At 41.5% G+C, this 15,454-nt stretch overlaps 1 protein-coding gene across 1 annotated transcript; it reads right to left on the bottom strand.

The window, feature by feature from the left end:
* Positions 1–5,835: 5,835 nt before the first annotated feature.
* Positions 5,836–15,009, bottom strand: gatd3 (glutamine amidotransferase class 1 domain containing 3). Its single transcript, XM_082967233.1, has 6 exons — positions 14,805–15,009; positions 11,744–11,796; positions 11,144–11,377; positions 10,879–10,971; positions 7,831–7,986; positions 5,836–6,689 (listed from the first exon to the last, which is right to left on the bottom strand). The coding sequence occupies exons 1-6, from the start codon at positions 14,916–14,918 to the stop codon at positions 6,560–6,562; spliced, it is 780 nt and encodes a 259-aa protein (XP_082823359.1). The 5' UTR covers positions 14,919–15,009; the 3' UTR covers positions 5,836–6,559.
* Between the last annotated feature and the right edge of the window lie 445 nt (positions 15,010–15,454).

Below are 15,454 nucleotides of genomic sequence, written 5' to 3'. Positions count from 1 at the left end.
AAAAGATTATTGTTGTCAATCAACAAAGACAAGCCACCGGGGTCTGACAACTTGGATGGAAAATGACTGAGGATAATAGTGGACGATATTGACACTCCTATTTGCCATGTTTTCAATTTAATTCTACTAGAAAATGTGTGTCCCCAGGCTTGGAGGGAAGCAAAAGTCATTCCACTACCTAAGAATAGTAAATCCCCTTTTACTGGCTCAAATAGCCAATCAATCAGCCTGTTACCAACCCTTAGTAAACTTACGGAAAAACGGTATTTGACCAGATACAATGCTATTTTACAGTAAACAAATTTACAACAAACTTTCAGAATGCTTATAGAGAAGGACATTCAACAAGCACAGCACTTACTCAAATGACTGATGATTGGCTGAGAGAAATTGATGATAAAAAGATTGTGGGGTCTGTTTTGTTAGATTTCAGTGCGGCTTTTGACATTATCGATCATAGTCTGCTGCTGGAAAAACTTTTGTGTTATGGCTTTACACCCCCTGCTATATTGTGGATAAAGTGTTATCTGCCTAAAAGAACACAGAGGGTGTTCTTTAGTGGAAGCCTCTCCAACATAATCAAGGTAGAATCAGGAATTCCCCAGGGCAGCTGTCTAGGCCCCTTACTTTTTTCAATCTTTACTAACGACATGCCACTGGCTTTGAGTAAAGCCAGTGTGTCTATGTATGCGGATTACTCAACACTATACATGTCAGCTACTACAGCGACTGAAATGACTGCAACACAGAACAAAGACCTGCAGTTAGTTTCAGAGTGGGTGGCAAGGAATAAGTTAGCCCTAAATATTTCTAAAACTAAAAGCATTGTATTTGGCACAAATCATTCACTAAACCCTAAACCCTAAACCTCAACTAAATATTGTAATAAATAGTGTGGAGATTGAGCAAGTTGAGGTGACTAAACTGCTTGGAGTAACTCTGGATTGTAAACTGTCATGGTGAAAACATATTGATACAACAGTAGCTAAGATGGGCAGAAGTCTGTCCATAATAAAGCGTTGCTCTACCTTCTTAACAGCACTATCAACAAGGCAGGTGATGAATATTTATTTGATGAATGTAGTTTACATTTTTGCATGTCAATCTCTCCTGGCTCAAAGTGTAGGAGAGATTGACTTCATCACTACTTGTATTTATGAGAGGTATTGACATGTTGAATGCACAGAGCTGTCTGTTTGAACTACTGGCACACAGCTCGGATACCCATGCATACCACACAAGACATGCCACCAGTGGTCTCTTCAAAGTCCCCAAGTCCAGAACAGACTATGGGAGATGCACAGTACTACATAGAGCCATGACAACATGGAAGTCTATTCCACATCAGGTAACTGATGCAAGCAGTAGAATCAGATTTTTAAAAACATATAAAAATACACCTTCTGGAACAGCGGGGACTGTGAAGCAACACAAACATAGGGTGAGACACATGCATACACACATACGATAACATACGCACTATACACACACGTACACACAGATTTTGTACTGTAGATATGTGGTAGTAGGGGCTTGAGGGCACACAGTGTATTGTGAAATCTGTTATGAATGTGTTGTAATGTTTTTAAAATTGTATAAACTTCCTTAATTTTGCTGGACCCCAGGAAGAGTAGCTGCTGCCTTTATTTCACTGACGACATCTCTTTTTTCCAAATCATTCCTTAAGTTCTAGACCTCAACTGAATCTGATTATGAATGGTGTGGCAAGTTAAGGAGACTAAATTACTTGGTGTTACCTTAGATTGTAAACTGTCATGGTCAAAACATAGAGATTCAATGGTTGTAAAGATGGGGAGAGATCTGGCCGTAATAAAGAGATCTTTGCTTTTTTGACACCACATTCCAAAAAGCAAGTTCTGCAGGCTCTAGTTTTGTCTAATCTTGATTATTGTCCAGTCGTGTGGTCCAGTGCTGCAAGGAAAGACCTAGTTAAGCTGCAGCTGGTCCAGAACAGACTGGCACGTCTTGCTCTTCATTGTAATCAGAGGGCTGATATAAATACTATGTATGCCAGTCTCTCTTGGCTAAGAGTTGAGGAGAGACTGACTGCATCACTTATTATTTTTATAAGAAAAATGTATGTGTTGAAAATCCCAAATTGTTTGCATAGTCAACTTACACACAGCTCTGACACACACACACTTATCCCACCAGACATGCCACCAGGGGTCTTTTCACAGTCCCCAAATCCAGAACAAATTCAAGAAAGCCTACAGTATTATATAGAGCCCTTATTGCATGGAACTTCCTTCCATCTCATATTGCTGAAATAAAACAGCAAACCTGGCTTTCAAAAAACAGATAAAGCAACACCTCACAACGCCTCTCCCTTATTTGACCTAGATAGTTTGTGTGTATGTATTGATATGTAGGCTATTTGACCTAGATAGTTTGTGTGTATGTATTGATATGTAGGCTATTTGACCTAGATAGTTTGTGTGTATGCATTGATATGTAGGCTATTTGACCTAGATAGTTTGTGTGTATGTATTGATATGTAGGCTATTTGACCTAGATAGTTTGTGTGTATGTATTGATATGTAGGCTATTTGACCTAGATAGTTTGTGTGTATGTATTGATATGTAGGCTATTTGACCTAGATAGTTTGTGTGTATGCATTGATATGTAGGCTATTTGACCTAGATAGTTTGTGTGTATGTATTGATATGTAGGCTATTTGACCTAGATAGTTTGTGTGTATGCATTGATATGTAGGCTATTTGACCTAGATAGTTTGTGTGTATGTATTGATATGTAGGCTATTTGACCTAGATAGTTTGTGTGTATGCATTGATATGTAGGCTATTTGACCTAGATAGTTTGTGTGTATGTATTGATATGTAGGCTATTTGACCTAGATAGTTTGTGTGTATGTATTGATATGTAGGCTATTTGACCTAGATAGTTTGTGTGTATGTATTGATATGTAGGCTATTTGACCTAGATAGTTTGTGTGTATGCATTGATATGTAGGCTATTTGACCTAGATAGTTTGTGTGTATGCATTGATATGTAGGCTACATGTGCCTTTTTTTAAATGTATGTAGTTTTGTCCTTGAGCTGTTCTTGTCTAATGTTTTGTATTATGTCATTCTGTATTATGTTTCATGTTTTGTGTGGACCCCAGGAAGAGTAGCTTCTGCTTTTGCAACAGCTAATGGGGATCCTAATAAAATACACAAAATACCAAATTCCACAGAGATGAGTTCACTGACACGTCTATATTACTGAGACGTGGTTAAGGAAGAGTGTTTTGAATACTGATGTTAATCTTTCTGGTTATAACCTTTTTGGGGCAAGACAGATCTTCCAAAGGTGGTGGAGTGGCAATCATTACCAAGGATCACCTTCAGTGCTCGGTTGTCTCCACCAAGTCTGTCCCCAAACAATTTGATTTGCTGGTTTTAAGCATTAAACTTTCAAATAGCTCTTTGTTGACTGTTGCTGGGCGCTATCGTCCTCCATCAGCCCCGGCCTGTACCCTACCTGCCCTAAGATATCTCCTGGCCCTTACACTAAGTCTGAATTTGTCCTGCTAGGTGACCTAAACTAGGACATGCTGAAACCACTTGACCAAGTCCTAAAGCAATGGGATTCCCCAAATCTTTCTCAGATTATTACCAAGTTATGACTCCAAACATCCAGAAAAGTGAAACGACCTGTCCTGATTTGTGGTGGCGCTTGCTAAAAAACTTTAATGAGCAAGCCTTCCTTCATGAACTGGCCTCTGTAAAATGGTATAGAATCAGAAGACTCTTGGACCATCTTTTTTTATTTTTTTAGTGGTATTGTTAACAAACACGCCCCAGTAAAGAAAATTAGAATTAAAAACGGGTTCAGCCCCTGGTTCAACTGTGATCTGGCAGAGTTACTCCACCTCAAGAATTGCATTTGGCGAAAGGCTCGGCACACGCATACTCAGGCTGACTGGCTCTCGTTCAGGCAAATTAGAAATAAGTGCACTCTGGCTATCCGGAAGGCCAAAGTTAGTTACTTTAAGGAGCAGTACTCTATCTGTGGGTCTAACCCCAAGAAGTTCTGAAAAACAGTTAAAGACCTGGAGAATAAACCCTCCTACTCACAGCAGCCCATGTCCCTTATCATTGCCAAGCCTATCTCCAACCTTTTTAACCTGTCTCTCATTTCTGGGGAGGTTCCCATTGCTTGGGAGGCAGCCACGGTTCATCCTTTATTGGAAGGGGGAGATCAAGCTGATCCTAACTGTTATAGACCTATTTCTATTTTGCCCTGTTTATCAAAAGTGTTGTAAAAACTCAATAATCAGCTGACTGGCTTTCTTGATGTCTATAGAATTCTCTCTGGTATGCAATCTGGTTTCCTGCTCAGGTTATGGATGTGTCACTGCAACCTTAAAGGTCCTCAATGATGTCACCATTGCCCTTGATTCTAAGCAATGTTGTGCTGCTATTTTTATTGACTTGGCCAAATATTTTGATACAGTAGACCATTCCATTCTTGTAGGCCGGCTAAGGAGTATTGGCGCTTCTGAGGGGTCTTTGGCCTGGTTTGCTAACTACGTTCCTCTCAAAGGAGTGCAGTGTATAAAGTCAGAAAATCTGCTGTCTCAGCCACTGCCTATCACCAAGGGAGTACCCCAAGGCTCGATCCTAGGCTCCACGCTCTTCTCAATTTACATCAACAACATAGCTCAGGCAGTAGGAAGCTCTCTCATCCATTTATATGCAGATGATACAGTCTTATACTCAGCTGGCCCCTCCCCAGATGTTGTGTTAAATGATCTACAACAAAGCTTTCTTAGTGTCCAACAAGCTTTCTCTACCCTTAACCTTGTTCTGAACACCTCCAAAACAAAGGTAATGTGGTTCGGTAAGAAGAATGCCACTCTCCCCACAAGTGTGATTACTACCTCTGAGGGTTTAGAGCTTGAGGTCGTCACCTCATTCAAGTACTTGGGAGTGTGGCTAGACAGTGCACTATTCTTCTCTCAGCACATATCAAAGCTGCAAGCTAAAGTTAAATCTAGACTTGGTTTCCTCTATCGTAATCGCCCCAGCTGCCAAACTAACCCTGATTCAGATGACCATCCTATCCATGCTAGATTACGGAGACATCATTTATAGATCGGCAGGTAAGGGTGCTCTCAAGCGCCTAGATGTTCCATTCAGCCATCAGATTTACCACCAATGCCCCTTATAGGACACATCACTACACTCTAGTCTCCTCTGTAAACTGGTCATCTCTGTATACCCGTCGCAAGACCCACTGGTTGATGCTTATTTATAAAACCCTCTTAGGCCTCACTTCCCCCTATCTGAGATATCTACTGCAGACCTCATCCTCCACATACAACACCCGTTCTGCCAGTCACATTCTGTTAAAGGTCCTCAAAGCACACACATCCCTGGGTCACTCCTCTTTTCAGTTGCTGCAGCTAACGACTGGAACGAGCTGCAACAAACACTCAAATTGGACAGTTTTATCTCAATCTGTTCATTCAAAGAATCAATCATTCACACTCTTACTGACAGTTGTGGCTGCATTGTTCTCTTGAATTTTGTGCTGTTGCCTGTGCCAAATGTTTGTACCATGTTTTGTGCTGCTAGCATGCTGTGTTGCTACCATGCTGTGTTTTCATGTGTTGCTGCCTTGCTATGTTGTTGTCTTAGGTCTCTCTTTAAGTAGTGTTGTTTCTCTTGTCGTGATGTGTGTTTTGTGCTATATTTTATTTTTAATCCCAGCAAGAGGCCTTTTGGTAGGCCGTCATTGTAAATAAGAATGTGTTCTTAACTGACTTGCATAATTAAATAAAGGTTAAATAAATAAAACATGAGTACACTGACATCTCTTTATTCCACAGACATGATGAGTTCACTGACATCTCTTTATTCAACAGACATGAGTTCAATGACAATATACATGACTCCAGGTAAATAAAGCCATTCCCTAAACATTGCCTTTCCTTAGCGCAAGTCCTCTCAAGTCTGAATGAAATGCTTTTTAAATTTTATTTTTTTAAATCTGATTTCAGCAGTTGAGATATTTATAGCTTATTCGCCTGGAAACACAGATGATTTTAGAGATAATAAATTCTTACACCTGCTCTGAATCTTTGAATGAGAGAGAGAGAGGGGGAATCTCAACACATTCGCATTGGAACCGAGTGGCCAGTGGCCTGTTAGCGCCCTCTGCTGGACAATACAGGAAGTAGCAGCACTTCTCTAAATTACAACTCTACAACTCCATTCCTATAACAGGGAAACGTACCTGTATGCAGTTAGCAGAATAAAGTTGTTTATTATTATAATAAATTCATATTCTCTATATGTCCTGCAAAAACATACAAAATAATTACTTTTACTGAATACTGGCACCATTTAATAAAAATCAAAAGCTTTTGACGAATACTTTGTTGAGAGCTGTAAAACAACATAGAACTATCTAAAGAAATGAAACGTAACGAGCACACTCCTTCGATATAGTTTAGTGGTGAAGTGGATTTGTGGTGGACAACATTGCTATTTGCTATGATGTTTAGGTATAAACGGTTCTGCTCTTTCACTTTCCACTGAGTTTGAGGACGTTGGTTACCATGGCTCCAATGCCGTCGAAGATCAGGTGCAGCTGGGTCTCACACATGAAGGCTGGTGATGTCACCACCTTGTTCTTCTGGTCTACGTGGGCCTCGTGATGACACTCAGGGTCAAGGGTCACACACAGCGACAGGGATACAGAGGCTAACCAAAATCACACATCAAAACAGCAAAGCTTAAATTACATTTTCACTTTCAGCTGAGTGCAGTAACTTTGTAACATACTTTTCACATTGCCTTTGACAAATGTTGTAGTACATGTAGTATTTAGCATACTTACAATTGGAGCAGCAGGTAGCCTAGTGGTTAGAGCGTTGGACTAGTAACCGAAAGATTGCTGGATCGAATCCCCCAGCTGACAAGGTAAAAATCTGTCGTTCTGCCCCTGAACAAGGCAGTTAACCCACTGTTCCTAGGCCGTCATTGAAAATAAGAACGTGTTCTTAACTGACTTACCTAGTTATATAAATACATTTATAACATATGGGAGTTTAACCCACTATTGCAAGCGCCATGATCTACCAACTGAGTTAGAGGACCACAAAAGTACTAAACTGAACCAAAATGCAACATGTAAAGTGTTTAATTGCTGATGTGAACAGTATGGGCAGGCATAAGCTATGGACAACAAACACAATTGCATTTTATCGGTGGCAATTTGAATGCACAGATATACCGTGACGAGATCCTGAGGCCCATTGTTGTGACATTCATCCGCCACAATCACCTCATGTTTCAGCATGATAATGCACGGCCCCATGTCTCAACGATCAGTACACAATTCCTGGAAGCTGAAAATGTCCCAGTTCTTCCATGGCCTGCATACTCACCAGACACTATTGAGCATGTGTGGGATGCTCTGGATCGACATGTACAACAGCGTGTTCCAAGTAGCCGCCTGTATCCAGCAACTTAGCACAGCCATTGAAGAGGAGTGGGACAACATTCCACAGGCCTCAACTCTATGTGAAGGAGATGTGTCGCGCTGCATGACGCAAATGGTGGTCACACCAGATACTGACTGGTTTTCTGATCTATGCCTCTACCTTTTTGTAAGGTATCTGTGAGCAACAGATGCATATCTGTATTCCCAGTCATGTGAAATCCATAGATCAGGGCCTAATTAATGTATCTTAGTTCACCGATTTCATTATATCAACTGTAACTAGAGTATTTGTTGCATGTTGCGTCTATATTTGTGTTCAGTATTTATAATCCATCATGTGAAAGGATATGGTGACCTCCTTGACGATGTGCTTGGCTCCCAGAGCCTTAATAGCCCCAGCAGTGCCAGCATAGGGCCACTTGCCCCCCTTCTCCTCTTCGTGCCCCACCGTCACCTCTACCCCAGGAAGCAGCTTGGCAGCCAACACAGGAGAGATACAGCACAACCTAGGTTAAATATAGCCAGGTTAGGACAATGTACTAATTCCATGTGACCAGCTTAGTTTAGAGGTTGGCCCTCTGATGTCACATAGGTGGATACATTGATATGTTTTAATTTATAAATACTTTTTACAAAAACTCCATCTTTACCGAACATCATTACTAACCTTTAGGCATATGAGCTACTGTACGCAGTTTGAAAACTAAAAAAAAATGCTTTTTGTTCATTTGGTGGTTAAGGCTAGCAGTGTGGTTAAGGCTAGCAGTGTGGTTAAGGCTAGCAGTGTGGTTAAGGCTAGCAGTGTGGTTAAGGCTAGCAGTGTGGTTAAGGCTAGCAGTGTGGTTAAGGCTAGCAGTGTGGTTAAGGCTAGCAGTGTGGTTAAGGCTAGCAGTGTGGTTAAGGCTAGCAGTGTGGTTAAGGCTAGCAGTGTGGTTAAGGCTAGCAGTGTGGTTAAGGCTAGCAGTGTGGTTAAGGCTAGCAGTGTGGTTAAGGCTAGCAGTGTGGTTAAGGCTAGCAGTGTGGTTAAGGCTAGCAGTGTGGTTAAGGCTAGCAGTGTGGTTAAGGCTAGCAGTGTGGTAAAGGCTAGCAGTGTGGTTAAGGCTAGCAGTGTGGTTAAGGCTAGCAGTGTGGTTAAGGCTAGCAGTGTGGTTAAGGCTAGCAGTGTGGTTAAGGCTAGCAGTGTGGTTAAGGCTAGCAGTGTGGTTAAGGCTAGCAGTGTGGTTAAGGCTAGCAGTGTGGTTAAGGCTAGCAGTGTGGTTAAGGCTAGCAGTGTGGTTAAGGCTAGCAGTGTGGTTAAGGCTAGCAGTGTGGTTAAGGCTAGCAGTGTGGTTAAGGCTAGCAGTGTGGTTAAGGCTAGCAGTGTGGTTAAGGCTAGCAGTGTGGTTAAGGCTAGCAGTGTGGTTAAGGCTAGCAGTGTGGTTAAGGCTAGCAGTGTGGTTAAGGCTAGCAGTGTGGTTAAGGCTAGCAGTGTGGTTAAGGCTAGCAGTGTGGTTAAGGCTAGCAGTGTGGTTAAGGCTAGCAGTGTGGTTAAGGCTAGCAGTGTGGTTAAGGCTAGCAGTGTGGTTAAGGTCAGGTTTAAAATCAGATTGTATGACTTTGTGGCTGTGCTAGCTAGTGACACTATGGAGAGCTGCCTCCAGAACAAGATTCATGACACAAAAAGCTAACCCACACCTGGTCTCAGGGATGGGTAACTCATCAGTTAGATAATTCAGCTTTTAGTTTTTTTGCACCATATTTCTGGAACAATCTTTAAAATGTCAATTCAGAAAGCTGATTGAGGACCTAAGTACTGATCAATGGGTTTTTTATGACCGTGTTTTTCTGTCTGTTTGCATTTTGGATATATATTTTGATGTTTGTATTTTCTATAATTTATGTAATTCAGGGCTCATCTGTAAAATAAACCTTGGTCTCAGTATGACTCCCTGATAAAATAAAGGTAAAAAAAAACCCACAAATAAAAGAAACTCTTCCTCATTTATACGAGTTAGGGATACTAGAATCGTCGCCTTAACCTAGAGCACAAGCTGATAGTAGAATCCTCTCGTCTTAACCTAGATCACAAACTGATAGTAGAATCCTCTCGTCTTAACCTAGATCACAAACTGATAGTAGAATCCTCTCTCCTTAACCTAGATCACAAACTGATAGTAGAATCCTCTCGTCTTAACCTAGATCACAAGCTGATAGTAGAATCCTCTCGTCTTAACCTAGATCACAAGCTGATAGTAGAATCCTCTCGTCTTAACCTAGATCACAAGCTGATAGTAGAATCCTCTCGTCTTAACCTAGATCACAAACTGATAGTAGAATCCTCTCGTCTTAACCTAGATCACAAACTGATAGTAGAATCCTCTCGTCTTAACCTAGATCACAAACTGATAGTAGAATCCTCTCGTCTTAACCTAGATCACAAGCTGATAGTAGAATCCTCTCGTCTTAACCTAGATCACAAACTGATAGTAGAATCCTCTCGTCTTAACCTAGATCACAAGCTGATAGTAGAATCCTCTCGTCTTAACCTAGATCACAAACTGATAGTAGAATCCTCTCGTCTTAACCTAGATCACAAACTGATAGTAGAATCCTCTCGTCTTAACCTAGAGCACAAGCTGATAGTAGAATCCTCTCGTCTTAACCTAGATCACAAACTGATAGTAGAATCCTCTCGTCTTAACCTAGATCACAAACTGATAGTAGAATCCTCTCGTCTTAACCTAGATCACAAACTGATAGTAGAATCCTCTCGTCTTAACCTAGATCACAAACTGATAGTAGAATCCTCTCGTCTTAACCTAGATCAAACTGATAGTAGGATCCTCTCGTCTTAACCTAGATCACAAACTGATAGTAGAATCCTCTCGTCTTAACCTAGATCACAAACTGATAGTAGAATCCTCTCGTCTTAACCTAGATCACAAACTGATAGTAGAATCCTCTCGTCCTAACCTAGATCACAAACTGATATAAGAATCCTCTCATCTTAACCTAGATCACAAACTGATAGTAGATGTACGTTTTCTAAAACGCCTTTCATTCCTTTCCTTAATCTATCCTGATGTCGTGAAAGATGTGGGCATGTGAAAGCAAATCCCTGGTACAGGCATCCATCTGATTGCTTTCCAACACTGTTTAACTTCAAATGAGTGTGAATGGAAGAAAATGATACAAGAATATGAAACCACTTTAAAAATATTGAGATACACCCTAAATGTATTCATTACAAGGGGCACTCAATCCCTAGTCGCTCTTGGCCAGTCGTTCTTGGCCAGTTGCTCTTGGACAGACTACGTAAATATAATCAAGCATCTGACCAGATTACACAATATTTTTGTTCTGGTTAACCGAGATCAATCCCCAACAAGCACACTATTACACACGACGACAGCACTGACCCGATAGGTTTGCCTGCCTTATGAAAGTCCTTCAGGACACGCTCCACATCTGCGTTGATCTTGCAGTCTGGACCGTCCACGGCAAAAGTCGACCTGCCACACAAAACAAGCAAAACAGATCCGGCTGAGAGGGACAGAGAGAGAAACATTGAGATGCCCATGCAGAAGATCAAAGTGTTTGTACAGCAGGTATACTTAACATGAATGATATGAATTAACGTTTTTTTTTTTTAACAATGTGGTATGACAACGCTTTTCCACCTACAGGTTTTTTGCCGCCCCAAAGCCCCCTGGGAAGATGATGGCGTCATGGTCGCTGACGCTGAGTTTGACGAGATCTGTGATGTTGCCCCTAGCGATGCGTGCAGACTCTGATAAGACGTTCCTGGACTCGTTCTCAGCTGGCACTCCCTTCCCGTGGTCGATTACATGCATCTGGGACACGTCAGGGGCGTACATCTGGACCTCGGCCCCGCCCCTGCTCAGGTGCACCAGAATCCTGTCTCACACACACACACACACACACATCAGTGAGAATGATGTATCACCTCTTGTTCACCGTGTGAATCAGGTTAGATGCCACCTTCTGCTGGTCCACTTCTCACAGGCGACTGGTGCATGAATAGAGCGGCACACAATTGGCCCAGCATCGTCCGGGTTTGGCCGGTGTAGGCCGTCATTGTAAATAGGAATTTGTTCTTAACTGACTTGCCTAGTTAAATAAAGGTTCAATTAAAAAAAAAAAAATAGTATAATAATTTTAAAATGTATTCAGTGTATGGTTTAGCCAACTTGTCAAGCAAGTAAATAGCATGTTGTATAGTGTAAGACAGGCTTGGAATAGAATGGAAATAGGCCTACTCACGCTGATGCTTCATGGATTTCTGTTCCGTCATACACACCACAGCCAGACAGCACCTGTTAGCATGACTTATATTAATATGCCAAGTTCACTTCATAAGAAATTATTGATTATCTTATGGCAAATGAATGCCAAACTAGATCCACTCCAACAACAAACCTATACTGAACAAAAATATAAAACGCAACATGTAAAGGGTTGGTCCCATGTTTCATGAGCTGAAATAAAAAGATCCCAGACATTTCCCCATTATGGGGACAATAAAAGGGTAATCTAAAATGTGCAGTTTGTCACACAACACAATGCCACAGATGTTTTACGTTTTTTTGAGGGAGCGTGCAATTGGCATAGACTGCAGGAACGTCTGCCAGAGCTGTTGTAAATTCTGAAAATGCTTACCTGTACCTATGTTTGTCCTGTACAACTGCAGTTCTTCCACGGGGTGCTGAAATCCATTCTTTTAATAAAAACGTTTATCATATACAGGCCGCTACGTCTCCAGTTGATTAACACAATGAGGAAAAAGTCGATTTTATTCTATAAAAGTTTTTATTTAAAGTATGAATCGCAGTTGTAGAGGACAAACATAGGCACAGGTAAGGATTTTCAGAATTGATCATTTTTCAAGGCGGCCTATCGACAGCTGCTTGATGAAGAGTTGGTTATTTGAATCAGCTGTGTGTTGCTAGGGCAGAAACCTAAATGTGCCTCTTGGGGTCCAGAGGACCGAGTCTGCACTAGCTTGCAAAAAAACGGAATAGTCCGCCTGAAGCCAGAAGTTAAATAACATTCAGTTTCAACTTACTCTGTCGATTGACTGTAGGCTTGGTTCTTATGTAGGGGGAATAAAAATGTAAAAAAGTACATTCATGTAATGTCTAATTTAACAGAATTTCCAAACGTGGGTGTGCAGTTCGTCAGCATGGTCAATTCCGCTCTGTGTACCTCATGTCAAAATAAAAGTCCCCCACAAGTTCTTGCCTTTTTTTTTTAATGCAGGCATGGTGCACTTGCAGGACTTATTTTGACATGAGGTAAGCTGAGAGGAAGTTTGGAAAGTCAGTTTATGTTCTACTAGATGGTTTTTTGTTGTTGTAAATGTTTCCTCTGCATAAGGACCAACCCTTACGGACAATCGGCAGGGTGGACATCCCGAGGGGTTCGTGCTGATTGTATGGAGATTGTGACAGCCGGTTAAAACGGCGTCCCTTGACAAGACAAGAACAAGAAGTATGTCAGGAGAAGTGCAGTATTATCATAAGTAGAGTTATACTTGGAATACGGAGGAGGAATGGAGGGAAAAAGGAGGCAGAGGAGGTCTAAACGAGAGGGAGGAAGAGGGTGAGATTGAGTCGGAAAAAAGGGAGATGGTTTGTTAAAGAAGAATGGTAGAACATGTAAGCAGACTGAGTTAAAGACAGGAAGAGAAACGGAAGTGAATGAGGGAGAAGTATCGGAGGTGGTAGGTGAATATCTCATAGCCCGAGGCTTGTAACCAAGGGTCAGGATGAAGAACAGTCTGTGACAGTAGGAGTGAAGTTTTTGGAAAAAGTGGACCCTTGCCTTTTGGCTGATCCATTTGTGGTTTCAGGGTGGGTGAAAACAGAGTTGGGTGCTGTGGAATCGGTGAGGGTAACCAGAAGTGGTCTTGTGATAATTGTTTGTGTTTCTGCTGGTCAGAGGGAGCAGGTATTAAACACAATGGGGGGAAGAAATGTGAATTGTTTCGCTCTCAAGAAAAGGGTGCCATTGAAAGGAGTGATAACTGGGTAAGCGGTAAATGTGAAAGCTGACCAACTGAAGGGAAAGATTCACAGTGTTTATGATGCTCATTTTTTGGTGCGACGCAGACGGGGTGGCGCGATGCAGACGGGGTGGCGCGATGCAGACGGGGTGGCGCGACGTAGACGGGGTGGCGCGACGCAGACGGGGTGGCGCGAGTGGTAAAACAGAAATTCATTGTCTGTTCTTTTGGAGTTTTGATGTTGAGTCTTTCCCCGACAAAGTGATGTTAGGATATAAGTTATCCTGTACAAGCTTTTGTGCCGACTACATTACGTTGGTACAGGTGTCAAGCTTATGGGCAAGTGGCAGCAGTGTGTAGGAGGAAGGTTCCTAGGTGTGAGAAATGTGCAGAAGGGCATAAGACAAAGGAATGTGTAGCATTGGGAAAGTAGTGTTAATTGTAGGGGTGCTCATGGGTCTGGGGATCAGAAACGTCCCGTGAGAGAGAGGCAGGTTGAGGTTTTCAGGGTTAGAGTAGTGCAGAAGTTGTTATATGCTGAGACAGTGAAGATAGTAGAGGAAGATGGGTCAAGAGGAAGGGATACTGAGAGGAGTGGTGTGAGTAGTAGATCTGTATCAGTACAGAGGGACAAACCAACAAGTGATATATGTTTCAGTAAGATTAGATTTTGGGCATTTATAGTAACGGTTATCAACTGTACTACAGGGACAGAACAGTTAGATGTTATGGACATAGAGGTTGTGGTGGCAGCTGCAGAGAGGTATTTGGGTGTGAGAGACATGACATCAGAAGAGTTACAGGGTGTGTTAAGTGGTGGTGTCCCATCCTTTCAGGCTGTTGGCATGAAGTAGGACTAAATATATTTAAGTAGTGGAGTATGGTATTTCTTTTAAATGTTGTTTAATTATGCAAAGTATAAGAGTTATACCCCAGTCTAGTAGGTGGCAGTTAATGCAACATTTATTGGATGACAACTGCCTTTTAAACCACATCGAAGAAGAAGAATCGGCAGTGTGAATTGAAATGACATTGTATTTAATGTCTGGCTTTGCAAGTTAATTCCTAGCAACCTTGGTGTGTAAATACTAGCGTTGCTAAAAAGCTGCAAGCGACTGGTTGACTCAATGTTGCTTAAAACAAATCGTGTGACCATTTATCAAAACTCAACAACACCTCAATATAAAGAGAGAGGAGTTGAGTGATTCTCAACTAGGGATTTCCGATATTACATTCAACTGGTCAGAAGTGACTTGGCACACATGAATCATTTAGCTAGCCCACTACTCGACACACTATATCTGATCCAGCTTTACTTACAACTGCAACTTTCGCACCGCTCCAACTCGCACTCGTGTGAAGCCCCGAGTTTACCAACTGTGATTTCCCTAGGAACGGAACCGATTTAAATGCTAGTGATCTTAAAGCAAACATTGTCGACTACAGAGTTCAACACAAACCAGACAGGGACCCCTTGATTAAACGCGCACAAGATGCCGGACGGTGGCATCAGCGTCTCGACAGCGAAAATAAAATAGTACTTCCGGGTAACGGAATTTCGGAAACGTTAAAAAATAACAGTCTCTCACGTAATATTACCTGGTTTTATTCATGATGTATGGAAAATAATTGTCTAAACATTAACAATGACTCATTTGTTCATATTTAACTGAAATTTGCATTAATTGTGGATTTTAAAACACGTTCCAAGGTCAAATAAATGCACCCAAATTACTATATATGCATTACATATTGGCTTATAGAGAAACAATGATTCTGTAAAAGTGGGGTGGGGAGTACTCAGTATGGTCTGTAGAATATATATATATATTTATTTATTTATTTAATGGAGCTTTGTTGCTGGTGTTTTACTGTGGTCAAACAGCTTAAAATTGGCGTGCCTGGTAGGAGTGAAATATTCAGTAGGGTCTCAGTTCTCTCTCTACAGTTCGATAAGTATCCCATGTACA

Source organism: Salmo salar, chromosome 21 (assembly GCF_965601325.2).
Source record: "Salmo salar chromosome 21, fSalSal1, whole genome shotgun sequence".
Lineage (NCBI taxonomy): Eukaryota > Metazoa > Chordata > Actinopteri > Salmoniformes > Salmonidae > Salmo > Salmo salar.
This window is presented reverse-complemented; position numbering and strand designations above follow the sequence as displayed.